Source organism: Pipistrellus kuhlii, unplaced genomic scaffold (assembly GCF_014108245.1).
Source record: "Pipistrellus kuhlii isolate mPipKuh1 unplaced genomic scaffold, mPipKuh1.p scaffold_m20_p_19, whole genome shotgun sequence".
In the NCBI taxonomy this organism is placed as follows: Eukaryota; Metazoa; Chordata; class Mammalia; order Chiroptera; family Vespertilionidae; genus Pipistrellus; species Pipistrellus kuhlii.
The window spans coordinates 21,491,910-21,516,810 of NW_023425504.1; the positions used below are offsets into that span (position 1 = coordinate 21,491,910).

At 42.2% G+C, this 24,901-nt stretch overlaps 1 protein-coding gene across 1 annotated transcript; it reads left to right on the plus strand.

The window, feature by feature from the left end:
• Positions 1 to 2,188: 2,188 nt before the first annotated feature.
• STEEP1 (STING1 ER exit protein 1) lies at positions 2,189 to 24,620 on the plus strand. The gene is made up of 7 exons (XM_036443575.2): positions 2,189 to 2,393; positions 7,328 to 7,445; positions 18,408 to 18,449; positions 19,782 to 19,920; positions 20,899 to 20,988; positions 21,553 to 21,645; positions 23,470 to 24,620. Exons 1-7 carry the CDS (start codon positions 2,270 to 2,272, stop codon positions 23,530 to 23,532), a joined length of 669 nt encoding a protein of 222 aa, XP_036299468.1. The 5' UTR covers positions 2,189 to 2,269; the 3' UTR covers positions 23,533 to 24,620.
• Positions 24,621 to 24,901: the final 281 nt, after the last annotated feature.

Sequence of the window (24,901 nt, forward strand, 5' to 3'; positions counted from 1 at the left end):
AGGATCTGTCCTCTGCAAAAAGCATTCTGGGAGAGTTTCTGGGAAGGGGAAAAGGAAGAGTGGAAGGTGTTCACTTACACCTGTGGCAAAGAAGATCATTAAGATGCCTCTGTTTGCAAATCATTTATTTATTTTTTAAAATATATTTTTAGCCAAAACCGGTTTGGCTCAGTGGATAGAGTGTTGGCCTTCGGACTGAAAGGTCCCAGGTTCGATTCCGGTCAAGGGCATGTACCTTGGTTGCGGGCACATTCCCAGTAGGGGGGTGTGCAAGAGGCAGCTGATTGATGATTCTCTCTCATCGATGTTTCTAATTCTCTATCCCTCTCTCTTCCTCTCTGTAAAAAAAAAATCAATAAAATATATTTAAAATATATTTTTAATTGATTTCAGAGAGGAATGGAGAGGGAGAGAGAGATGGAAACATTAATGATGACAGAGAATCATTGATTGGCCTCCTCCTGCACGCCCCCTACTGGGAATCAAGCCCACAACCCTGGCATGTGCCCTTGACCAGAATCGAACCTGGGACCCTTCAGTCCACAGGCTGACGTTCTATCCACTGAGCCAAATCAGGTAGGGCTGCAAATAATTTATATGGTTACAGTCTAGTAACAAGAATATATAACAATTTGTACAAGTCAACAATAAAATGACAACCCAATTAAAAATGGGCAAAATATTTGAGTAGAAATTTCTCCAATAAATGACCAATACATGTAAAAAGGTACTCAATATCATTAGCCATCAGGGAAAGGGAAATCAAAACCACAATGAGATACCACTTCACACCCATCAGGATAGCCATGATAAAAAAGACAGGCAAAAGGAATCATTGGTGAGGACATGAAGAAATCAGAAGCCTCTCCCCCATCGAATTCCTGATGGGAATGGTAGAGGCACTTTGGAAAACCCTCTTGGCAGTTCCTCAGAAGGTTAAACATCAAGTTACTATATGATCCAGCAAATCCACTCCTAATTATACACCAAAGAGAACTAAAAACGTGTCCTCACAAAAACTTTGTACACCAATGTTCATATAGCATTAGTCATTATCTCCAAAAAGCAGAAACCACACAAATATTCATATCTGATGAATGAATAATCAAAATATACTATATTCATACAAGAAAATATTATGTAGCTATAAAAAGAAATGAAGTTCCTTTTTACTGATTCATTACTACTTTTTACTAATCCGCACTACAACATGGACCTTGAAAACATTAAGTGTAAGAAGCCAGTCACCAACTACCACATATTGTATTATTTGATTCATATGAAATGTCCAGAAGAGGCAAATCCATAGAGACAGAAAGTAAATTAGGGATTGCCAGGGGCTGGGAAAGAGGTGGGGAGTGACTGCTAACCACACAGGATTTCTTTTTGGGATGATGAAAATTTTTTGAAGTTAGATAGTGGTGGTGGTTGTATAACTGTGTGAATATATTTAAAAACTACTGAATTAAACATTTTAAAAGGGCGATTTTAAAAAAATACATTTTATTGATTTTTTATAGAGAGGAGGAAAGAGAGCTAGAAATGTCAACGAGAGAGAAACATTGACCAGCTGCCTCTGGCACACCCCCTACCGGGGATGTGCCCACAACCAATGTACATGCCCCTGACCAGAATCGAACCTGGGACCTTTCAGTCCACAGACTGACGCTCTACCATTGAGCCAAACCGGTTTCCGCTTAAAAGGGCGATTTTATGTTATGTGAATTACATCTCAGCTTTAAAAAATCTCTACTTTGTTAGGTACTAATCCTGAATATAGCCATTAAAATTATAGAGGCACAGTCGGGAGCGGGTTGGAAGAGGTTAATGGGCAGAAAAGGAGGATGTAATACTTTCAATAATAAAGATGAAAAAAAAAATCAAAGAAAAAAAATCAGAGGCACACCTAAAATCTGTATTATGCATATTGTGTAAATATAGTCCTTCGTTTTATATATACATGTACATGCATATACATATACATACATGTATAGAAATATAACTAAATAATTTAAATAATAATAAGGGTGTCCCAAGCAAAGCAGCCCAGCTAAGAGGCAAGGCAAAGGAGGTTCCGGGCGACTCTGGACGACTCCTCTCTCCACTCCCCCCAGCATCTTAGCCTAATGAGACAACCCGGAAGTTCACATGACTGCTGCTGACACGTGATTAGTGTGACTGCCCGGGAAAGGCTCAACGCGCGCGTCTCTGACGTAATTTATGCGCGACTCTTGTTTTTCGGCGCTGCGTTTCCCTATTTCTCTAAACTATGCCTAAAGTTGTGTCCAGATCTGTTGTCTGCTCCGACACCCGGGACCGGGAGGAGTATGACGACGGCGAGAAGCCCCTCCATGTGTACTACTGTCTGTGTGGCCAGATGGTTCTGGTGCTGGGTGAGTGGGGAAGTGGAGCGCGGGGGGTGGAGGCGCTTTAAGGAGCAAAACTTACGGTTCTGAAGTGTGATTTTTCTTCCTGTTGTGATCTGGGAGCCGTCTATTTGAAGATTGAGAGGCTTTCCCTCTGCATCAAAATCCTCCCTACAGATCCCCGCCTCGGAAGGCGGCGTTTCTGACTTTGCATCCAAACATCCGCGAAAACTAATTACTCCTTCAGAAAAACGACACATTGTATCTTCCCCTCCTCTGACTTCGCCTCCGGATGCAGAAATAGCTCTTATACGAAATGAAAACAACCCTTCCGTGATCTGACATTCTCCTCCAGCTATCACCCTATTTCTTTGCTTTTTTAAAATGGCAAAACTTCTCAAAAGAGTTGCCTATATTGGCTGTTTCTGCAACCTCACTTCCCACTTGACCTCACTTCAGACAGGCTTTCCCTCCCACCTCACCATCTAAGCCATATATATCAAAGTTAATAACTGAACATATTATCAGTTCCAGTGGTCAATCAATGGTCACTTTAGTCCTCTCAGCACCATTTGACAGATCCGAGCACTCCATCCTTCTAGGAACACTTTATTTGCTCCCAAGACTCTACACTCTTCTGATTTTCCTCCTATCTCGATTTTTTTCCTCCTTTGAGTGTCTGGTTCCCTTTTCTGTCTCATACTTTGGCCTTGCAAGGCCCTGGGGCTCAGTTCCCTGACCTGTTCTCAACCTGTAATCACTCCTTAAGTGATCTCAACCATTCCCAAGCTTTGAATACCATACTCTTATGACTCCCAAATGTTCATCTTTAACCTGCACTTCTCAAACTCCACCTGCCAATTCCATGTCTCTATTTGGATGTCTAAAGAGCCTCTCAAAGATATCATTGATTTCATGATGCCCTACTCCTTGCTCTTCACTGTTCCCCTCCTCCATTGATTTTAGAGTGAGTGGAAGAGAGGGGGAGAGACAGAAAGAAACATCCATGTGAGAGAGACACTGAGATTGGTTGCCTCCCACATGTACCCTGACCAGGGTCAGGGATTGAACCTGCAGCCAAGGTATGTGCCCTTGACCGGAATTGAACAAGGGACCCTTCCGTCTGTGGGTCGATACTCGATCCACTGAGCCAAATTGGCTGGGGCTCTGAGGATATGTTTTCATTGATTTTTAGAGAGAGAGAAAGAAGGGGGAGGAGGGGGCAGGAGGGAGGGGAAAGAGAGAGAGAGAAAGAGAGAGAGAGAAAGAGAGAGAGAAAAAAACCATCGATCGGGTGCCTCCCATACATGCCCTGACTGGGGATCAAACCCGAAACCTTTTGGTGTACAGGACCATGTTCCAACCAACTGAGACACCTGGATAGGGCTCAGACTCATTCTTGAAATCTCAATCTCTCCCTCCCTCCCTCCCTCCCTTTCTCCCTCTCTCCCTCCCTCTCTCCCTCCCTCCCTTCCTTTCTCCCTCTTTCTCAGCTGAGTACAGTGAACTTTATTGATGCATGACAAGGTAGGGCTCCCTAAGCCCCGCCCTTTCTTCATGGGGTCTGGGATAAAGACTGTGGAGATCAGGAGATTTTCAATATTTTGGGGGATTGATTTGGGGCGAGAACTCCCCAGTAGCTGAGGGCCTCTCTTCCTTTCACTGGAGCTGGTGGTCCAGGGGGCTCTTACTGCTTGTAGGCCATGTGGACCATAAGGTCCAGCATTCTGTTGCTGTAGCCAAATTCATTGTCATACCAGGAAACAAGCTTGACAAAGTGGTCATTGAGGGCAATGCAGCGCCAGCATCGAAGATGGAGGAGTGGGTGTCACTATTAAAGTCGCAGGAGACAGATAACCTGGTCCTCAGTATAGCCCATGATGCCCTTGAGGGGCCCTCTGCTGCTTGCTTCACTACCTTTTTTATATTATATTTGGCAGCTTTTTCTAGATGGCAGGTCAGATCCACAACTGACACATTAGGGGGCGAGTATGGAGACTGTCCCTGAGCCGGCTTCAAATCAGATGAGGCAGAAGGAGCTGGCTCGGGGCAGTCTCCATATCCGCTGGCCTGTGTCTGTTGCCCATTAGGATGCAAGTCACCTTCTTATTTCTGAGCGGAGCACCTGGAAGGGAGTCCCTGCAGTGGGTGGAAGAAAGAGCAGAGGGCACCGATCCTAGCATCACCCCTTTTGATGTTGGCAGCATATTGCCCCTAGAAGATGGAGAGGGGCTTCCCATTCTCAGCCTTGACTGTGCCTTTGAACTTGCCATGAATAGAATTAGGAGCACATAGACCATGTAGTTGAGGTCAATGAAGATGTCATTGATGGTGACAATATCCACTTTGCCAGAGTTAAAAACAGCCCTTGTGACAGGTACCCAATACGGCCAAATCTGTTCATTCTGACCTCCACCATCATGTTTCAGGGTTGTGCTGTGCAGGAGGGCACGGCTGTCTGATGAACAGGAGGAGTAGAGAGCCCAATTCTTCCTTTCTTTTTTTCTTTTTTTTTTTTTTTTCCTTAACCTATTTTATTGATTTTTCACGGAGAGGAAGAGAGAAGGATAGAGAGTTAGAAACATCGATGAGAGAGAATCATTGATCATCTGCCTCTTGCACACCCCCTACTGGGGATGTGCCCGCAACCAAGGTACATGCCCTTGACCGGAATCGAACCCGGGACCTTTCAGTCCACAGGCCGACGCTCTATCCACTGAGCCAAACTGGTCCCGGCCCAATTCTCCCTTTCTTCACCTTACACCCACCCAGTTCATCAACAAATTTGGCAGGTGCCTCCTAGAAAAGCTATCTAGAATAGGACTACTTCTTATCACCTCCACTTCTACACTGAAGTCCAAGCTACCATCATCCCTCACCTGGATTGCTACATTAGTCTCTTGCTCTCTACTTTGTCCCCAGTGGTGTATTTTCTACACAGCAGCCAGAGTCCTGTTTCAAACCAGTGTTTCCCTATAACACTGAGAGTAAAACCAAAGTCCATTCAAAGGCCATGTGCGCTCAGACACACAGCTACCTCTCAGATTTTATCTCATAACATTCCTCCCCTTCCTCTCTGCTCTCCAGCCACAGTGATGCTTCTGCTTCATGTCAAAATGTTTCTGCCCCCAGGCAGGGACTTGGAGATTTGTAATTAGTCTGTCTCCTCCACTCTTCCCCCAGTGCTTCCTTACTTTATTCAGGTCTCTGCTAAAATGTCACTTTCTTAGAAAGCTTTTCTCTGGCTACCTTATGTAAAATAGCACTCCTGTCACTCTCTGTCCTCTTACCCTGCCTCATTTTTCTTGGTAGCACTTAATACTTTCTGAGATCACTGTTCTTCCTCTTAATATTCTGTCTAAATTTTTTATTAGCACTTATTCTCCAAGATCACATTATATAATTATTATTTTTAAATTTTCTGCCTCCTTGCCGAAACCGGTTTGGCTCAGTGGTAGAGCGTCGGTTTGCGGACTGAAGGGTCCCAGGTTCGATTCTGGTCAGGGGCATGTACGTTGGTTGAGGGCACATCCCCAGTGGGAATGTGCAGGAGGCAGCTGATCGATGTTTCTCTCTCATTGACGTTTCTGGCTCTCTCTCTCTCCCTTCCTCTCTGTAAAATATCAATAAAATATATTTAAAAAAAATTTTCTGCCTCCTCGACTAGACTAAATTAATCAGGTCAGGCACTTTGCTTTGCTCTTTACTGAATCCCCAGCACATTGTTGGAATTGTGCCTGAGTATATATGGAGGAATCTCACATATTTATTGAATAAATGAATTCTCTTTTGATCACCTAGAGTTGGGTCTGAATTTTTGTTCTGCTTCTTATTAAATGTGTGGCATATCTTACCTTTCTAAACCTCAAGTCCCTCATTTCTATTTTTTTTAAAATACATTTTAATTGATTTCAGAGAGGAAGGGAGAGGGAGAGAGATGGAAACATTAGTGATGAGAGAGATGAGCTGCCTCCTGCACGGTCCCTATTGGTGGTAGAGCCTGTAACCCCAGCCATGTGCCCCGACTGGGAATAGAATGATGACCTCCTGGTTCATAGGTCAACACTCAACCATTGAGCAACACTGGCCAGGTCAAGTTCCTCATCTTTAAACTAGGAATAGTAAATATCTACTCTAACAGGTCAATGTGAATAGCAACCAGCTATTGTGCAAAATACCTGGTGATCTCTAACTACCCCCTCTTTCTCCTCTGTTAATCTCAATTCCCTCTGATCACTTGACTTCTCTGTGATCCTTTAGGTACTTAATTGGCATTATATCAATTTTCCACCTGCTTTATAATTGCACATAATTTATTTACCATGTGTTTTTGTATTAAAACTTCCCTAACTGGGATGGGTCATCTACATACCCTGTTTTCCTGAAAATAAGACAGTGTCTTATATTAATTTTTTCTTCCAAAGTTGCGCTAGGTCTTATTTTCAGGGGATGTCTTATCTTTCCAGGCGCTAGGTCTTATTTTCTGAGGATGTCCTATTTTCGGGGAAACACGGTAGTATGTATAGCATACCACCTACCCTCACTGTCCTTTTCTAAGCACTTATCCACTTTTCTCAATGCTTTCCTCATAGGCATTGAGTATGCTTGATTATTTCTATTGCATTGTGATACAAACTAACTGTACCATGATGCTTGAATCACAGAAATATCAGGAAACTTGAATTGTAGTGCTGGGAAAGACTTTGGGGATAATGCAATCTATTCATCCTTCAAATAAAGTAAAAGACCACAAAAAGAAGTGACCTGCCAAAGATCACCAGGGTAGTAACAGCACTGGGACTGAATCTAGGTGTCCTGATACCAAGTCATTTTTAGTTGGAAAATTCAATAATAGGCTTCAATAAGCATAGTAATTGAGTAAAAATTACACTGAAAACTTCTGATTGCCTTGGGGTGTTTTCCAGTGACTCTAGTGACCAAATCTTCCTTCATTCCTTCAGACTGTCAGCTGGAGAAATTGCCTATGAGGCCCCGGGATAGGTCCCGTGTGATTGATGCTGCCAAACATGCGCACAAGTTCTGTAACACAGAAGACGAGGAAACGATGTATCTTCGCAGGTAAGAGGTCGATGTTCTCTGTCTAGGATTTCCTTATTGTGTTGGGGTATAGTCTGAGGACTATAAATACTCTGTCTAGCGTTGAACAGGTCTTTTGGGCCCAATAATTGATGTTTGTGGTAGATCTCCAATTTCTGTTAATGCAGCAGTAGCTCTATTGTGTTTTGTTGAACTGGTGCTGAGATGTGATCCTTTTGCCATTTGAGAGCTGTAATTTTTTTTTTTAAAGTAGAGTGAGTTCATTTAACCTGTAATCTCTTGGAGCATACTATATGTAGGCACTGATCTAGGGACTGCATCTATGAGGATTAATCAAGTACCATCCTAACCATTAAAGAGCTTGTGGCTCAGCGAGGAAACAGACTACCTATTGTGATGGGATAAATACTGGTATGGTGAACAAAAGGCTACAGGAAGACATATAGGAGTGGCTCATCCTGCCTGAATAGTGGTCAGGAAAGGCAGAAATAGATGGTGGCATTTGTGTTTGGCCTTGAACTAGGATTTTACAAAGTAAATGAGGTAAATGAGGAACATTTCAAATGGAGGGAATGTGAAAGCATTAAAAGCATCAGGTATGTGTCCTGGGGAAATCTGAGTACCGTATTTTTCAGACCATAAGACGCACCAGTTTTTAGAGAAGGGAAATGAAGAAAAAAAGATTCTGAAACAAATAGTGTCCTAAAATATTTTATGTGCATTAAAACCCAACATCACAGTCATAAACACATGTAATCAACCCTGTAAAGTAAACAGCAGCATTTAGAACCATTTTAGAGCCGGGCAAGCACACAGAGACCACACAGAGCCGGGCAAGTAAAAAATCTTTTTTTTAAAGTATATGTGGAGGCTATATTTGGACCATAAGACGCAGGGACTTTTTCCTCCCACTTCTGGGGGAAAAAAGTGCGTCTTATGGTCCGAAAAATACGGTAGTCCTTTGTATCTAGAGCCCAGGAAGAGCTACAGGAAGAAGAGGTTCATGCCTCCTGGGGTGAGGACAATAAAATGCTGAAGCAGACAAGTTTGGGTCTTATCTGCAGGCAATAACCATCTCCTTTTTTATCTTTTATTTTATTGAAATATATATTTGTATTGATTTCAGAGAGGTAGGAAGAAGGAGAGAGAGAGACAGAAGCAACAATGATGAGCGAGAATCATTGATTGGTTGCCTCCTGCACACCCTCTACTGGGGACCGAGCCTGTAACCCGGGCATGGCCCTGACCTCCTGGTTCATAGATTAACGCTCAATCACTGAGCCATGGCAGCTGAACACCATCTCCTTTTTTAAGCAGAGCGGTGACATGGTTAGATCTGTTTTAATTTTGGGAGTGCTTGACATATATGGGGAATTGAAACTTGGGAAGGGATAAAATTACATAGAAAGGTTGTGGAGCAAGAAGAAGAGAGGACTGAAGATACAATCCGGGGAAACATTGACATTTAAAAAGCAGACATCATAATTGGAACATAGCCAGAAGAACTTGATGATGTGGAAAACAGGAGAGGACAGAGTTTCAAGAAGTGTGTGTGGGGAGAGAGGGTGATCATCAACAGGTGCCCGATGCCACTGAGAGGTCAATCCTAGTGAATTAAAAAGTCCGTCATTTCATTCAGCAAATATTTCATTTATTGATCTTCTACTATGTGCCATGTGCTGACCTAGAAGCCCGGGATATCCTAGTATATAAATGTGCTAAACTGGATAGCTTAAAACCACAGAAATGAATTTTCTCACAGCTCTGGAAGTTAGAAGTCTAAAATTAAGGTGTCAGCAGAGCCATGCTCTCTCAGAAGGTTCTAGGGGAGGATCCTTCCTTGTCCCTTTCTAGCTTCTAGTGTTTGCTAGCCGTGCTTCTCATTTCTTGGCTTGTAAATGCATCACTCTCATATCTGTCTGCATCATATGGCTTTTTTTGTGTGCCCCTGTCCCTATGTTTCTTCTCTTATAAAGACACCAATCACATTGGATTAAGGGCACATTCTACTCATCTACATGACCTCATCTTAAATAATTATATCTGCAACAACCCTCTTTTCAGATAAGGCCACAATTTGAGGTTTTTAAAAAAATATATTTTTAAATTTATTTCAGAAAGGAAGGGGGTCGGGGAGAGAGAGAGAAACATCAATGATGAGCCGGGACCGGTTTAGCTCAATGGATAGAGCGTCGGCTTGGGGACTGAAGGGACCCGGGTTCGATTCCGGTCAAGGGCATGTACCTTGGTTGCGGGCATATCCCCAGTAGGGGGTGTGCAAGAGGCAACTGATCGATGACTCTCTCTCATCGATGTTTCTAACTCTCTATCTCTCTCCCTTCCTCTCTGTACAAAATCAATAAAATATATTTAAAAAAAAACCAAAAAACCAATATCTTAAAATAAAAAAAATTAAAAAAAAGAAACATCAATGATGAGAGAGAATCATTGATCAACTGCCTCTTGCACACCTCCCATTGAGGTTGGAGCTTGCAACCTGGACCAGGAATTGAACTGTGACCTCCTGGTTCATAGGTCAGTGTTCAACCACTGAGCCATACTGGCTGGACTCCTTTAACATTGTTCCCTAGTCCTCTCTTTCCCTTATCTAGCACTCGCCCAGTTACAAATCAGTGGGTGAGTTTCTGTCTCTATCTTTGTTCCTTGTGCCTCCTTGATGCTGACTCCTTCCTTGAGTGCTGTGAAATTGCTCTGGTGGTGGTTCTTCTACTTCTTTGGCTTTATAGGTCTTCTGTATTCTTCTTCCTGCCCTTAAATGTTGGTCTTCCCTTGGGCTCTGACCTTGATTTTTTCCCCCCTCTTTATACTGTCCTTGGACATTCTCACCATCTTTTGTGGTATCAGTTACATTTACATGCCGAGGACTCACAAAATCTAGATTTGCCTACATTTTTCTCCTGCGCCTAGAACTGTATATCTGCCTACTCTGCCTCCTCACCTGATGTTCTACCTCAGATCCAAACTCATTATTTCTCTAATGTGGAAGATATTGCAGATTGGTTCAATCAGCAGCACTCCAAATCTGCTCTCATACCAGCCTAAATACTAGAGTCTATAAAGTTATTGTAGTACATATTCCAGCCTCTCCCCACAAAACAAAACAAACAAAAAAAACACCTCTAATATTCTGAATGTGACTTAGCTTTTGCCAAGTAAAAAGGGTGGAAGTAGAAATTGTTGGGTGGCCGAAACCGGTTTGGCTCAGTGGTAGAGCGTCGGTCTGCGGACTGAAAGGTCCCGGGTTCGATTCCGGACAAGGGCATGTACATTGGTTGTGGGCACATCCCCGGTAGGGGGTGTGCAAAAGGCAGCTGGTCGATGTTTCTCTCTCATCGACGTTTCTAGCTCTCTATCCCTCTCTCCTCCTCTCTGTAAAAAATCAATAAAAAATATATTTAAAAAAAAAAAGAGAAGAAAAGAAATTGTTGGGTGGGGCTTCCAAGGAATAACTTTTCTTCTCTTATTTCTTCTTGCTGTTTTGGAAAATGGACTTGATAATTGGAGCACCAACAGCCGCCCTGGGACTGGGAAAGAAAGGCCACAGGAATTGCACAGCTCTTGCCATGCTATTCTTGGGGCTCAACCACTGCCAGGAGCCTTCCTCTAGGCTTGTTTTACATGAGAACAAACTCTTGTGTTGAAGCCACTGCAGTCAGGTCTCTGTAACTATCAGACAAACACAATTTCTTCTCCCCCCCCCCCCTTCCTATGCTGATGCCACCATTCATGCAGTGGCCCAAGGCAGAAATCTGGGTGCCTGTCCTCTTTCTCTCATCCATTCCTGCCCCCACAATCCCCTGCACACATCCGCTCACCATGTACTATCTGTTCTACCTTATAATCTCTCTTGTGGGTGCCTCCTCATGTTTGGCCCTGCTACCCTGCCTTCATTGTGGTACCCAATTTCACTTGCTTGGGCTGTTGAAGTGGCCTTTTCGCTGGTCTTTGGCCTTAACTTTTACTGTCCTTCTGCCTGAATGATCTCAAATGCACATTATTTCAATCTCCTGCTTCAAATCTTTCAGTGATTCTTCATGACCTATAGCAGTGCCTTTCAAACATTTTTAGACAGTGAATCCTTTCTTAAAATTAAATTCTTACCCAAAAGTATAAATCGGGAAGCTGCTCTCTGTTGGGAGGAGGTGAGGCCAACCCATTAAGGACTCCCTTCCCTTACCCTATCTGATTTCATTTAGGGGCACTGTGGAGCACAATTTAAAAAATACTGGTTAGCAGGATAAAATCTAAGCCAGAAGATTTAAAAATCTCTATGATCTGGTCATGGCCTGCCTTGTATGCCCTTGATTTTTTTTTTAAAATAACTGAGAAACATCATCTCATATAGTTTCTTTGGGTCAAAAATTCAAGAGCAGCTTAGTTGGGTGGCTCTGGTTTCTCATGAGGCTGAGGTTAAGAGATTGACTATTGGCCGAACCTGGTTTGGCTCAATGGATAGAGCGTCGGCTTGGGGACTGATGGGTCCCGGGTTTGATTCCGGTCAAGGGCATGTACCTTGGTTGTGGGCATATCCCCAGTAGGGGGTGTGCAAGAGGCAGCTGATCAATGACTCTCTCTCATCGATGTTTCTAGCTCTCTCTCTCCCTTCCTCTCTGTAAAAAATCAATTAAAATATATATATATATATAAACAGATTGACTATCGGTGCAGAAATTTGAAGTTTTTATTGGTGCTGGAGGTTCCACTTCAAGGTGGCTCACTTGCATGATTGGGGGCTGAGTGTCACTGTTGGGGAAAAGCCTCAGTTTCTCACCACAGGGGTCGTCCATAAGGCTGTTTGAGTAACCTCAGTGACATGGCAGCTGGCTTTCCGCAGTATGAGTCATCCCAGAGAAAGCAAGGCAGAAATTACAATGTCTTTCATGTTCAAGACTCAGGTCACAGACTATCATTTCTTCAGTGTCCTACTGGGGTCACAGGTGAGCCCTATTCACTGCGGGAGGGGACAGTATCAGAGTGACAATACGAGGGAGCAAGGATCGTTAGGGGCCACCTTAGAGGCTGCTGTCTGCCACAATCAGGGAGAATGTTTGGTTTAGTTTTCAGCCTTCCCTATCACATGTATTCCTAGAGATTAAAAATAGGAAAGCCCTAGCTGGTTTGGCCCAGTGGATAGAGTGCCAGCCTGGACTGAGGGGTCCCGGGTTCAATTCTGATCAAGGGCACACGCCTGGGTTGTGGGCTCGATCTCCAGTGTGTGTCGTGTGAAGGCAGACGATCAGTGATTCTCTCTTATCACTGATGTTTCTGTCTCTCCCCCTTCTTCCTCTCTGAAATCAATTAAAAAAATATTTTTAAAACAATGGGAAAGACAGCAAGGTTACTGAGTCTAACTCTTCAGCTCATTTAATCACTTTTTAATAATCAAAGCACTTAAAAGCCTTGTCTCATTTACATTAGAGTCTCAATATCTCAAAAAGATAAACTTTTTGAGAGTAAGAACACTGCCTTGCACCGGATCAATTTTTATAAACTTGACAAAATTCAATTTGCCATAGGTATTTGAAAATAAACTCGTTCGGAAATATACAGTCCCTTTTGTTTGATATTCCTGTACTTTGAAAGCTCCAGTTTATAAGATTGGCTGACTGTAGGATTCTAGAAGTCAGTTGCATGGTGAATATTTCCCCTCAAGCTGAGGTAGAATTTAGAAGGAGTTTGGAAGTGTTCCTTCCTCTTGAATTTTTTGGAATAGTCTGAGGAGGATAGGTTTTAGTTCTTCCTTGAATGTTTGGTAAAACTCTCCTGTGAAGCCATCTGGCCCTGGGCTTTTGTTTGCTGGAAGCTTTTTGATGACTGTTTCAATTTCTTCCCAAGTCACTGGTCTATTGAGATTTTTAGATTCTTCCTGACTGAGTTTTGGAAGTTTGTATTTTTCTAGGAATATGTCCATTTCCTCCAGGTTGTTCAGTTTGTTGCAATAGAGTTGTTCTTGGTATTTTGTAACAATCGTTTATATTTCAGCGGGGTCTGTTGTTATTTCACCTCTTTCGTTTCTGATTTTGTTTATTTGGGTCCTCTCTCTTTGTTTCTTGGTTAGCCTGGCTAGAGGTTCATCTATCTTGTTTATCCTTTCAAAGAACCAGCTCTTGGTTTTGTTGTTCTTACTGTATTGTTTCTTTGGTCACTATGTCATTTATCTCCGCTCTGATTTTTGTTATTTCCTTCCTTCTGCTTACACTGGGTTTTTCTTGTTGCTCTTTTTCTAACTCTTTCAGTTGTAGAGTTAGATAATTTGTTACCATTTTTTCTTGTTTTTTGCAGTAGGCTTGAAGGGATATGAACTTCCCTCTCAAAACTGCTTTTGCTGTGTCCCATAGATTTCGGATTGTTGTGTTTTCATTGTCATTTGTTTCCAGGATGTTTTTAATTTCTTCCTTGATTTCTCTGGTAACCCAGTCCTTGTTTAATAACATGCTGTTTAGTCTCCATGTGTTTGATTTCTTTGGGTTATTTTTATTGTAGTTAATTTCTGAGGTAGAATTTAGAATCCTGGCAGGAACCAGATGGGGTACACAAAACAGGAAATATTGCCAGTGCCCTAGTTTAGTGATGTTAGCAAATGGGGGCACATTTGGCATAAGTAATACTTGTAAGCAGAGAGGCAACGTGTTAAAGAAGGTGGCGATCACAATCTTTGGCGTTAACACTCTAAGCAGCACCACTGTATCTTTTCTCATTCTGTGGGTTGTGTTTTCACTTTCGTGATGGTATTCCTGGAAGCACAAATGTTTTTTAATTTTAATCAAGTCCCATTTATCTATTTTATGATTGCTTGTGCTTTATTTAGATGTTCTATTTCTTTGCCCATGAGTTTTGGTAGTTTGTGTCATTCTTTTCTAGGATTTGTCCATTTTATCTAGGTCAGAGGTCGGCAAATTCATTAGTCAACAGAGCCAAATTTCAACAGTACAAAGATTGAAATTTCTTTTGAGAGCCCAATTTTTTAAACTTAAACTTCTTCTAATGCCACTTCTGCAAAATAGACTCGCCCAGCCCATGGTATTTTGTGAAAGAGCCACACTCAAGAGGCCAAAGAGCTGCATGTGGCTCAAGAGCCACAGTTTGCCGACCATGGATCTAGGTAATCTAATTTGTTGGTATACAATTGATCTTAAAATCTTTCTGTCTGTAAGATCTGTTGTACTCCTTTGATTTTTTTTAAGGCTAGTAACAGACTTATTTGTAATTCTCTCAATAGTTTGTGTTGTTTTGCCTTTTCACATTGTATTCCCTCTGCCTGAAATACCATTTTCTATCAGGACTGTCAGCTTGAACATACCTCTCCATGAAGCCTTCCATGCTTGCTTCAGACAGATTGATAGCTCCAACCTCTGTGTTTCCATTAATTATACTGTATACATTCCTCCATTTAAGAACTTACTTCCATGGTTTTAATTTTACTCACTAAACTGAATTCTTAAAATAATTCAACCCATATTTATTCCATGTTTATTTTGTTTCCAGTGCTTTGTTCAGCTCTGGGGATAGAGTGGTGAGACAGACAGGCGTGGTCTCCACTGATTTCTGATCTCATGGACCTTACAGTCTAGTGGGATGACAGAAAAAATAAAGTAATTATGATTATGAAAGGTCATATGCATGAAACAAAGGGCTTATACAGAGAACCACACGAGAACCTCTTTAAAAAGGTGGTCAGGGAAGGCCTCTATGACTAGGTGATATTTGAACTGAGTCCAAAAAAGGTAAGAATGGCACAGCTGTGGCAAAGTAGTAAGAAGAGCATTCCAGGCAGAGAACACGTGTGAAAGGTCAGAGGTGGAAAAACACTTGTTGGTTCAAAGAAGAGAAGGAAGGCTGGCATGGCTAGTGTACAGCGAGAGGGGGAGGGAATGTGTGAGATGAGGCAGGGCCCCAGTTGTGGGCCCAGTTGCTGCCTGATAGGCCATGGTAAGGAGTTTGGATTTTATTCTGGGTGTCTTGGGAAGTCACTCTTGACTGCACTTAGAAACTGATTTGGAGTGAGACAGTAGTAGAAGCAGATTCTAGAATAAGCATTCGTAGTTTTTATTTTAGATATGAATTTGGAATGGGAAAGGTCTCTCACTATTTATTTGGCCACATAAGCATCTAAAGTTTCTATGTGGGGGGGAAAGTCTAAGAGAAATGTAAAACTGGGGAAGAAATATTTGCAAGTCTCCTAATCCTATATAATAAAGAGCTAATATGCAAATGGTCATCACACCCTCGTGCCAAGGCTGGGGGACCTGAGGTCCCATCCCGCACTCCCGTGCTCGGGCCAGGGGACCTGAGGTCGGGTGGGGGACCTGAGCCTGTGACCTCCGCCCAGCGGGACTTGATGGGGGACCTGAGGCTGCGCCCCCCACCTGGCAGCAGGCCATGGGGCCTGAGGCTGTGCTCCCTGCCCTGTGGGGCTTGATGGGGGTGGGACCAGCTGGATCTGGGTCTTGAGTGATTTCCAGGCGTGTGCGGGTGGGCAGGGACTTGACTCTGGGTCCCGCAGTGAGCCCCAGATTCTGACAGGAGGGAAATTTTCATATACATTTTACTAATTTTCTTTCATCTTTGACACTTCTATTATAGAGAAAGGCAAATAGCAATATTAAAATATTTCCTCTAGCCGAAACCGGTTTGGCTCGGTGGATAGAGCGTTGGCCTGCAGACTAAAGGGTCCTGGGTTCGATTCCAGTCAAGGGCATGTACCTTGGTTGAGGGCACGTCCCGGGTGGGGGTGTGCAGAGGGCAGCTTATCGATGATTCTCTCTCATCGATGTTTCTAACTCTATCCCTCTCTCTTCCTCTCTGTAAAAAATAAATAAAATATATTAAAAAAATATATCCTCTAATTCCCTTTTAATGTGCACAAATTTTGTGCACTAAGTCACTAGTATATAATAAAATCGACTCAGTAGACAAAAGGTAGAGACTGACAGTTCACCACCCCATACAAATGCCTATTAAATATATGAAAAGATGCCTAGCTTTACTCTTTAAAAAAAAAAAAAAGAACTACAATTTATGAGATCACATTTTTTACATGCCAGATTGGCAGTGTGCTTTAATAGCATGCTGTGTTGGTGAGACTGAAGGGAAACAGGAACTCTCACATTGGTGGTGGGAGTGTAAATTGGTTCAACTTCTCTAGAGTTTTGAAAGGCCCTTTTAGCATTTGAAGAAATGAGATAATGATGTTGGCAGTGTCTATCAGAATTTAAAGTAGATGCACTTCTAGGAATTTATCCAACAAGTAAAAGCCATTTTGGTTCATCCATACAAAGGCATACAGTACAGACCTTGTAAAGAATGAAGCAGCTCTTTATTGGTGATGGGGAAGGATCATATATATACTTTTTTATGTGCTTTTATTGATTTTAGAGAAAGAGGGAGAGGGATAGAAACATTGATGAGAGAGAAATATCATTATCGGCTGCTTCCTGCATGCCCCCAACTGTGGATTGAGCCCACAACCCGGGCATGTGCCCTGGCCGGGAATCGAACTGTGACCTCCTGCTTCATAGGTCAACGCTCAACCACTAAGCCATGCCAGCCAGGCTGGACAATATTTTTAAGTCAATACACGTTTTACTAATTGATATACAGTTTAAAATATACTACACTTGTTTAAAAAGGCAAAGAAAAATGTATTTTCTCTGTGTACAAATAAGGATTTCTTGCTTGTATCATCCACTATCTCTTGGAGGAACAGGAAGAAGAAAAAAAACCTCACCAGAAACGGTATTTGCCTCTGGGAAATAAAACTGAGTGGAGGATGAATAGGGAGGATACAGTCAGGAAGCTGTGACCGTAGTCCAGGCAAGAGTTACCAGTGGTCTGGGCTAAGATGGTGGCAGGAAGGTGGAGAAAAGTAGACAGGTTTAAGGGGTTTTTTAATTTTATTATTTTTTAATATATTGTTATTGATTTTGGAAAGGAAGGGAGAGGGAGAGAGGTAGAAACATCAGTGATGAGAGAGAATCATTAATCGGCTGCCTCCTGCATGCCCCACATTGGGGATCGAGCCTGCAACCTGGGCAGGTGCCCTGACAGAATCAGACTGTGACCTCCTGGTTCATAGGTCGATGCTCAACCACTGAGCCATGCTGTCTGGGCTAAGATTTTTTTTGGATAAAATGCACAGGATTTGCTGATGCAGAGGAGTGGGAGATGAGGGGAAGCAAAGAATCAAGGATGAGTGCCAGGTTTCTGTTAAGTAATGGTGGGTGGAAGAATTGGTTATCTAAAGCACTGTCCTGGGAGCTCTTGAGCCTGATGGCCTGGGCTTGAATTCAACCTGTTCTACTTTCTAACTCTATGAACTTGGGAAAATCATGTGATTACTTTGAACTTAGGAGCCCTCATGTGTAAAATGGGAATGATAATATGTCCTACCTCACAGGATTGTTGTAAGGATCAAATGGGTTAACACATGTACCCTTAGAACAGCTGCCTGGCACGTAGTAAAAGCTATATAAATAGTTACCTTTATAGTTGTTGTTCTTATTATTGCCACTAAGTTGTTGCTATGACTACAACTGCTCCTCTTGTTTTTCTGTCAGGGAGATGCTTGGCTGCTATCAGTAAATATTTGTGGAAGGAAGGAATGCTTTAAAATCAATACAAGTTTCATAACCAGTTGATCTATGAAATGAAAAAAAAATTAAAGAAATCTTACCAATTTTTAGATAGAGAAAGGGAAGGGAGAGAGAGAAATATTGATGTGGGAGCACAACATCGGCCACCACTGGGGCCCAAGTCCACAACCCTGGCATTTGCCCTTGACTGGGAATTGAACGAGCAACCTCCTGGTACACGGAATGATGCCCAACCAACTGAACCACACTGGTCAGTGCGAAATGGAAAATTTCGAAAGGCCCTTTTAGCATTTGAAGAAATGAGATAGTGATGTTGATAGGTTATGAGATTTGTTCATATCTTTCTCCTTTAACTTGCGTTTTTGTGCAGGCCTGAAGGTATTGAACGACAGTACAGGAAGAAGTGTGCAAAGTAAGTATTAACTGTGGATTTCTCTGAGCATAAGTAAGTAGCGTCAACAATGTGTTAGGACCAGAATTGTTTGGATCCAATTCTCTGTTGTATCTTTATCCTCATAGTCTCTATATAATAACAATATGCTTCTCAGTGTGACCAGTCAGAGTTATAGCTTTGACCAGCAAGCCACAAAAATAAGTTTTTTAACATGATATAATTTTTTTAAGTTGAGGAATAATTTATATATAATAAATTTTGCCCTTTCAAGTGTACCATTTGACAGAAGCATGCAGTCATGTAATGCCACCACTATCATGATACAGAACAGTTCCGGGACCCCATGTTCCCTTGGCAGTTAGTCCCCTTCTTCACCCCACTCCCTGGGCAATCACCAATCTGCCTTCTGTTACTGTGGCTTTTGCCTTTTCTAAAAGTTTACGTAATTTCTACATTATGTGTTTTACTAGTACAATCTGTATCTTTTACATTTGATTTTTTTCATGAACCATAATGCTTTTGGGATTCATCCAAGTTGCTATGTATACCAGCAACCTGTCCTTCTTTATTGCTGAGTAGTAGTCCTTTGCACCAGCTTGTCTCACCCTCCCTTTGGTGAAGGGCATTTGAGTTGTTAATGGTTTTGACTGTTACAAATAGAGCTGCTATGAACATTCTAATATAAATCTTGGTGGGAACATGTGTTTTTCTCTTGAAGTGGTTTTGCTGGGTCTTATGGTAAATAGAACAGGTCCATTTATAAAGCATGCTATAGGACCCCAGACCTCAGAAGTTTCTTTAATGCAATATAAATACACGTATTTCCAGCTTTAGATGAATAGAACATTAAACAATAGTAAGTTTAATCTTGTTTCAATAATCACAGGCATTTGTGAGCCGATCACTGCAGTGGAGCCTTTACATACCCTCTTGACAATACAAAAACCAAACCAAACAAAACTAGAAAAACGCCCAAACTAGTTACCCAGTCACCAGGGAAGAGTTGCAGCTGCTTTGACTAGAAAGCAATCAATAGCAGGAGCCAGGGTTGCCAGATTTGTGTGGTGATAAGAATCACTTGGGATGCCGAGGAAAATGACAGATTCCAAGGCCACAACCCCCAGATTTGCTGAATTAGGATCTTCTGGGGATGGGGGATAGGCATCTGATCAGCAATTTTAACAGGCACCCTCAGTGATTCTTACTGAGTAGTTTTGGGAAACACTGGAAAGAGCGCACCATTCATTTATGCCACAAACAAAAATATTCCTGAAATCTCAGCACACTTTGCAAATCACTTTGCAAATCCGGATTCTGAGGCCTCCCAAAGACTCACCCTCCTGTTCCCAGGTGTGGACTGCCACTCTTCTACCAGTCCCAGCCAAAGAATGCCCCCGTGACCTTCATTGTGGATGGAGCAGTAGTCAAGTTTGGCCAGGGTTTTGGCAAAACGAATATATATACTCAGAAGCAAGAGCCTCCTAAGAAGGTAATTGTCATTGAAGGAGACAGACTGGTTAACATAGCTATGGGTTTTGCCCAGGCTGGGTGGCTCAGTTGGTTGGAGTGTCATCTTGTACAGCAAAGGGTGGCTGGCTGGATTCCTGGTTAGGGCACTCTCCTGGCGTGCGGGTTTGGTCCCTGTTCGGGCCTGTATGGGAAGCAACTAATCGATGTTTCTCTTTTATATCCATGTTTCTCTCTCTCACCCTTCCTCTCTAAAACAAAAACACAAACAAAAATAAATCCTTGGGTGAGGGTTAGATATATATTACATGGCAATGGATTTAGCCCTAAATTTTAAATTATAGTGTGCAAGAAATTGTCCTTTATGAAAGCATTCTTTATTAAGAGAATGCCATTTTTGTGCATAATATTGTTTTCTTTTTTTTCCTACAGCTGCCCTATAAGTAAACTTAGAAATTGTATCATTTTTTATTCACATTTATTTCCTTCCAATTTCTTCTTTTTCCAGTGAAAAAAATTAAAAACGGACTGAATCAGGCTAATTTTTAAATATACTTTAAAAACCCTTGATGGAAAATGTTAGAAAAATATAATGCAAATAAACACATTGGCACTTTTAGACAGACCACCCTGTTTCAAAGAGGTGGATGTCCGCCGAAACCGGTTTGGCTCAGTGGTAGAGCGTCGGTCTGCGGACTGAAAGGTCCTGGGTTCGATTCCGGTCAAGGGCATGTACCTTGGTTGCGGGCACATCCCCAGTAGGGGGTGTGCAAGAGGCAGCTGATTGATGACTCTCTCATCGATGTTTCTAACTCTCCCTTCCTCTCTGTAAAAAATCAGTAAAATATATATTTTTTTTTTTAAAAAAAAGGTGAATGTCCACTCCCAAAAACTACATTCCCCAGCACCCAGACACGTGTGCACCCACGTGCGCCACACACGCAAACAGCTCACAGAGCCTCTTGCTGTTTCTACACTGATTTCTCTTCTGTGACTCTAGGTGATGATGACCAAACGGACTAAAGACATGGGCAAGTTCAGCTCTGTCACTGTGTCTACTATTGATGAAGAGGAAGAGGAGATTGAGGCTGTAAGTGCTTCGGCTCTCAAGGGAATTGGACGGGGGCAGGAAAGGAAAGGGGCTCTAGAACTATAATAATTAGAGAATGCTCATAGACCTTGCTCTGCCAGTAAGCAACTGTGATGCCGGCTAGTTCCTGTGTCCCTGGATCCCTAGCACCATCTGTAAATGAGAACCCGGGGGTTGGACTAAATCAGTTTTTTTTTATATTGTTTTTGAGATGCCCTAGGGGCAAATCCCTCATCCCTCTTCAGTTTGAATACTACAACGATTGCAGGTCCCTTCCCGTCCAGCTCTGATGGTTTCTGAGTCTGCCCTTAGCAATAGCAGCAATTACCTTTATGGTACTTCAGTATAATGATGTTTATAGAGGGAGAGATGTTATCTATTATTTTTTTAATGGTTTCAGTTGAAACCTGAACTCTCCTGGATTACTGAAGAGTTGAAATGGAACAGCCATACCATTTCAGTGATAATTTCATAATTTGAGTGGTATAAATTGCTATTTAAGGTCTCTGTTGTTACTCATTGGTGTGATTGCTGCTTTAAGGATGCTTCTTTTTCCCCCCTCAGCGGGAAGTTGCTGATTCCTATGCACAGAATGCCAAAGTGATTGAAAAACAGTTGGAGCGCAAAGGCATGAGCAAAAGGCGGCTGCAGGAGCTGGTGAGTAGCATGTAGCAGCAAGGTGCTGGGCTGGACTCTTTGGATCTCTTGGTCAGGAAGATCCTCTGGCAGTCAGGGAAATCTTTTAGGAAGTCTGTCGGGTTACTGGTGTAGCCGGTTGCCAGGTATCTAACTCTGTCTGGGTCTGGGCTCTGACTGTCGGTATGCCCTGCTCTGTGGTGGTGGCCACAGGATCCAGGCTCTAAATGATAGCACCTGTTAGCTAGCCCTAAGTAGAATGATATTTTATTCTGCTACTTGTGGTCCAAGGTCAGGAGTTAAAGATCGGGGCTTATGGATGCTTTCCCAGGATGTAATGGCACAGGATAGTGTTACATCGGTAGGACTGGGGTTGGGGCTGGCCATTGCTTCTTCCTTTTTTTTTTTTTTTTACACGAAATTTGTGCAAGGGGCCGGGCCCTCGCAGACACAGCGGCTTGCTTTAGCCCTCACAGCTGCGCTTGCCTCTGCCCTCACTCACAGCCCTGGCTTCATCCGGAAGGTCGTTCAGCTGTCCAGTCCTATGAGCATATTATGCTTTTATTATTATAGATTGATTTTTAGAAAGAGAGTAAGGGAAAGAGAGATAGAAACATCGATCGGCTGCCTCATGCACACCACCTGCTGGGATCGAGCCTGCAACCTGGGCATGTGCCCTGATTGGGAATTGAACCAGCCACCTCTTAATGCATGGGTTGGAGCTTAACCACTGAGCCATACTGGCCAGGCTGGTCATTGCTTTTTAAAGCCTTGGTACTACCACCAGTTTCTGCATTATTTATGGGCTCATCATAGAGCATGCACACCTATACATGATGGTGTCTCCATTTTTTCCTTGTAATAATTTACTTATGATATTTCTTTAAAATCAGATGGCACTTCATTGGTGCCTCATTAAAAGTTGTACCAAGCCGAAGCCGGTTTGGCTCAGTGGATAGAGCGTCAGTCTGCAGGCTGAAAGGTCCCGGGTTCAATTCTGGTCAAGGGCATGTACATTGGTTGCAGGCACATCCCCAGTGGGGGTTGTGCAGGAGGCAGCTGGTCGATGTTTCTCTCATCATCGATGTTTCTAACTCTCTATCCCTCCCCTTTCTCTCTGTAAAAAAATCAATAAAATATATTAAAAAAAAAAAGTTATACCAGTCTATCCCAACGACTGTAGAGGATTTTTTGGTGAAAGAGGTGGGCAGGTCTTGGTAGCTGCTTTACCTTGCCATGGTGGTTTAAAGCAGTACTTACCAAATTTTCTGAGGTGAAGGCCAGTGTTTCATCTTTTTTTTAGTTTCCAATTTGCAAGAACAGATTTATAATTTATAAAGTGCAATAAAATAAGTTTGCCGAGGCTCTTACTAAATTATTTCATTTTATTATTCTGTCAAATGGTGATAAAAATCTCTAAATGCTTACTCTCAATTTTTGTATATATCTTGCATGGACCAATAACAAACAGTTCATGGAGCACACAACATTCAATAGCACTGTTCTAGAACAGTGTTCCTCCTTTGTTGTGCCAAGAATAAGATAATAGGAGCCACGATATTGATTGATTTCCCTTGGCCCATTGGGGGTCCTGGGGCTGGGAGATAGCTCTACATTGATGACCTTTGCCTGCAGCCTTGTGTATTTACCCCATTTTGTTATACAGATATTATAATTTTCTGTGTGTGCCATAGCAGTTGCTAGAGATTCGTAAGGACATTAGAACCACTGTTCTAGTTTGTATACTAAATGCGCATAGAGGGATAGTGTTTAGGCAGTTAGAATAAGGAAGAAAAGAAGAATTTCATGTCTTTTATCAGAATATATATTTTTCTTTCTCTCCAGGCTGAACTGGAAGCCAAGAAAGCAAAAATGAAGGGGACTTTGATTGACAACCAGTTCAAATGAGCAGGACCTTTTTCTGAACCCAGACTAGACACAAGCATTTAGACCAAAAGGCAAAATAATTTTCTTTCCTTTTTATTTAATTTATTGGGGTGACACTGGTTAACAAAATTATATAGATTTCAGGTGTCCAGTTCTATAACACATCATCTTATATTGTATTGTGTGGTCACCACCCAGGGTCAAGTCTCTGTCCATCCCTATTGATCCCCCCTTTACCCTCCTCCACTTTCCCCCTCCCTGCCTCCCCTTGGCAGTCACCACACTGTTGTTCCTGTCCATGAGTAAAAGAACTTTTCATTGACTGCATAGACTGGCTCCTACCTTTATGCACCAGCAAAAGGCTTTATGTTGCTTCCTACATTCGGTGAAGTCTTTGAGTCCATCTGACCTGCTTTCTAGAGGTGAATTTTAAAAATCTTTCTATTGATATATATGTGTCTTCCGCACTGTTTTTGTCCATTTGATGTAACTTATTTAGCTACACAGAAACTATGAAAATATCTCTGGTTTGTAAAGTAGTTGGTCTTTAATAAAATGTTTAAAGATTTTTGGAAAAAACATTGTGGTGTGTTATACAAAAAAGTGGCATGGATTAGATTTTAAAGTTACAGTAAGTTAGATCCTAGTAGGTTACTCTGTCTTTCTTCCTAGACTGGCAGGTGTTACTAGGGCTTGAATTTCTCCTACTGGGAGAGAAAATCCATAAAAAGCCAGAATCTGCATAAAGCTTCCTTTACTTCAAATATGAAAGCTATAAGTGAGCTGCCCCTTATCAGACTTTGTACTTAAAGAAGCAAAAGAAAGATTGGAGTGAGGGGTAGGATAGGTGAGATCTGAATGAAAATGGAATCTCAATAACCAACTCAGGGGATTTACCATCCTGTCAAATAAGAGTACTGCTTCTGTTTGTGGGTACGTGGGAGGGAGATATTATAGAGTAAGAAAGGATGCTGGGTATTTTATTTCACATTTGCTATTTGTGGAGGAGTCTTATAAATATTTAATGTTACATTGCTTCAGTGATATCAATATGTAGTGCTTGTATCTATATTTTCATCTGTTCATCTGTGTTTAAAAGTTATCGCCTGTATCTAGTGATTCTTTACAACTTAGTTGTCCTCTCTACCTCATTTCCTGTCCTCATTTGGAGACATAATTAGACATCATGTGGATAACCAACCATAACCTGCACACAATTCCTCACCTCAACTCCAAACAGTGGCCTTTATCTTCACACCGCTTGAGCCACAAACTACCATGATCACAGCCTGGATGTCATCTATTACGAAATCCGGTATTCTGTTCTCTGCCAACAACCTCCTATCTCTGCCACTCTCATATTCTCACTTTCACTAAACGTGTTTTGTTT

Coding starts and splice junctions, on each gene's coding strand:
- STEEP1 (XM_036443575.2), top strand. CDS start 2,270: ATGCCTAAAGTTGTGTCCAGATCTGTTGTCTGCTCCGACACCCGGGAC. Junction 20,989..21,552: donor AGGAAGAGGAGATTGAGGCT/GTAAGTGCTTCG, acceptor TTCCCCCCTCAG/CGGGAAGTTGCTGATTCCTA. Junction 21,646..23,469: donor AAAGGCGGCTGCAGGAGCTG/GTGAGTAGCATG, acceptor CTTTCTCTCCAG/GCTGAACTGGAAGCCAAGAA.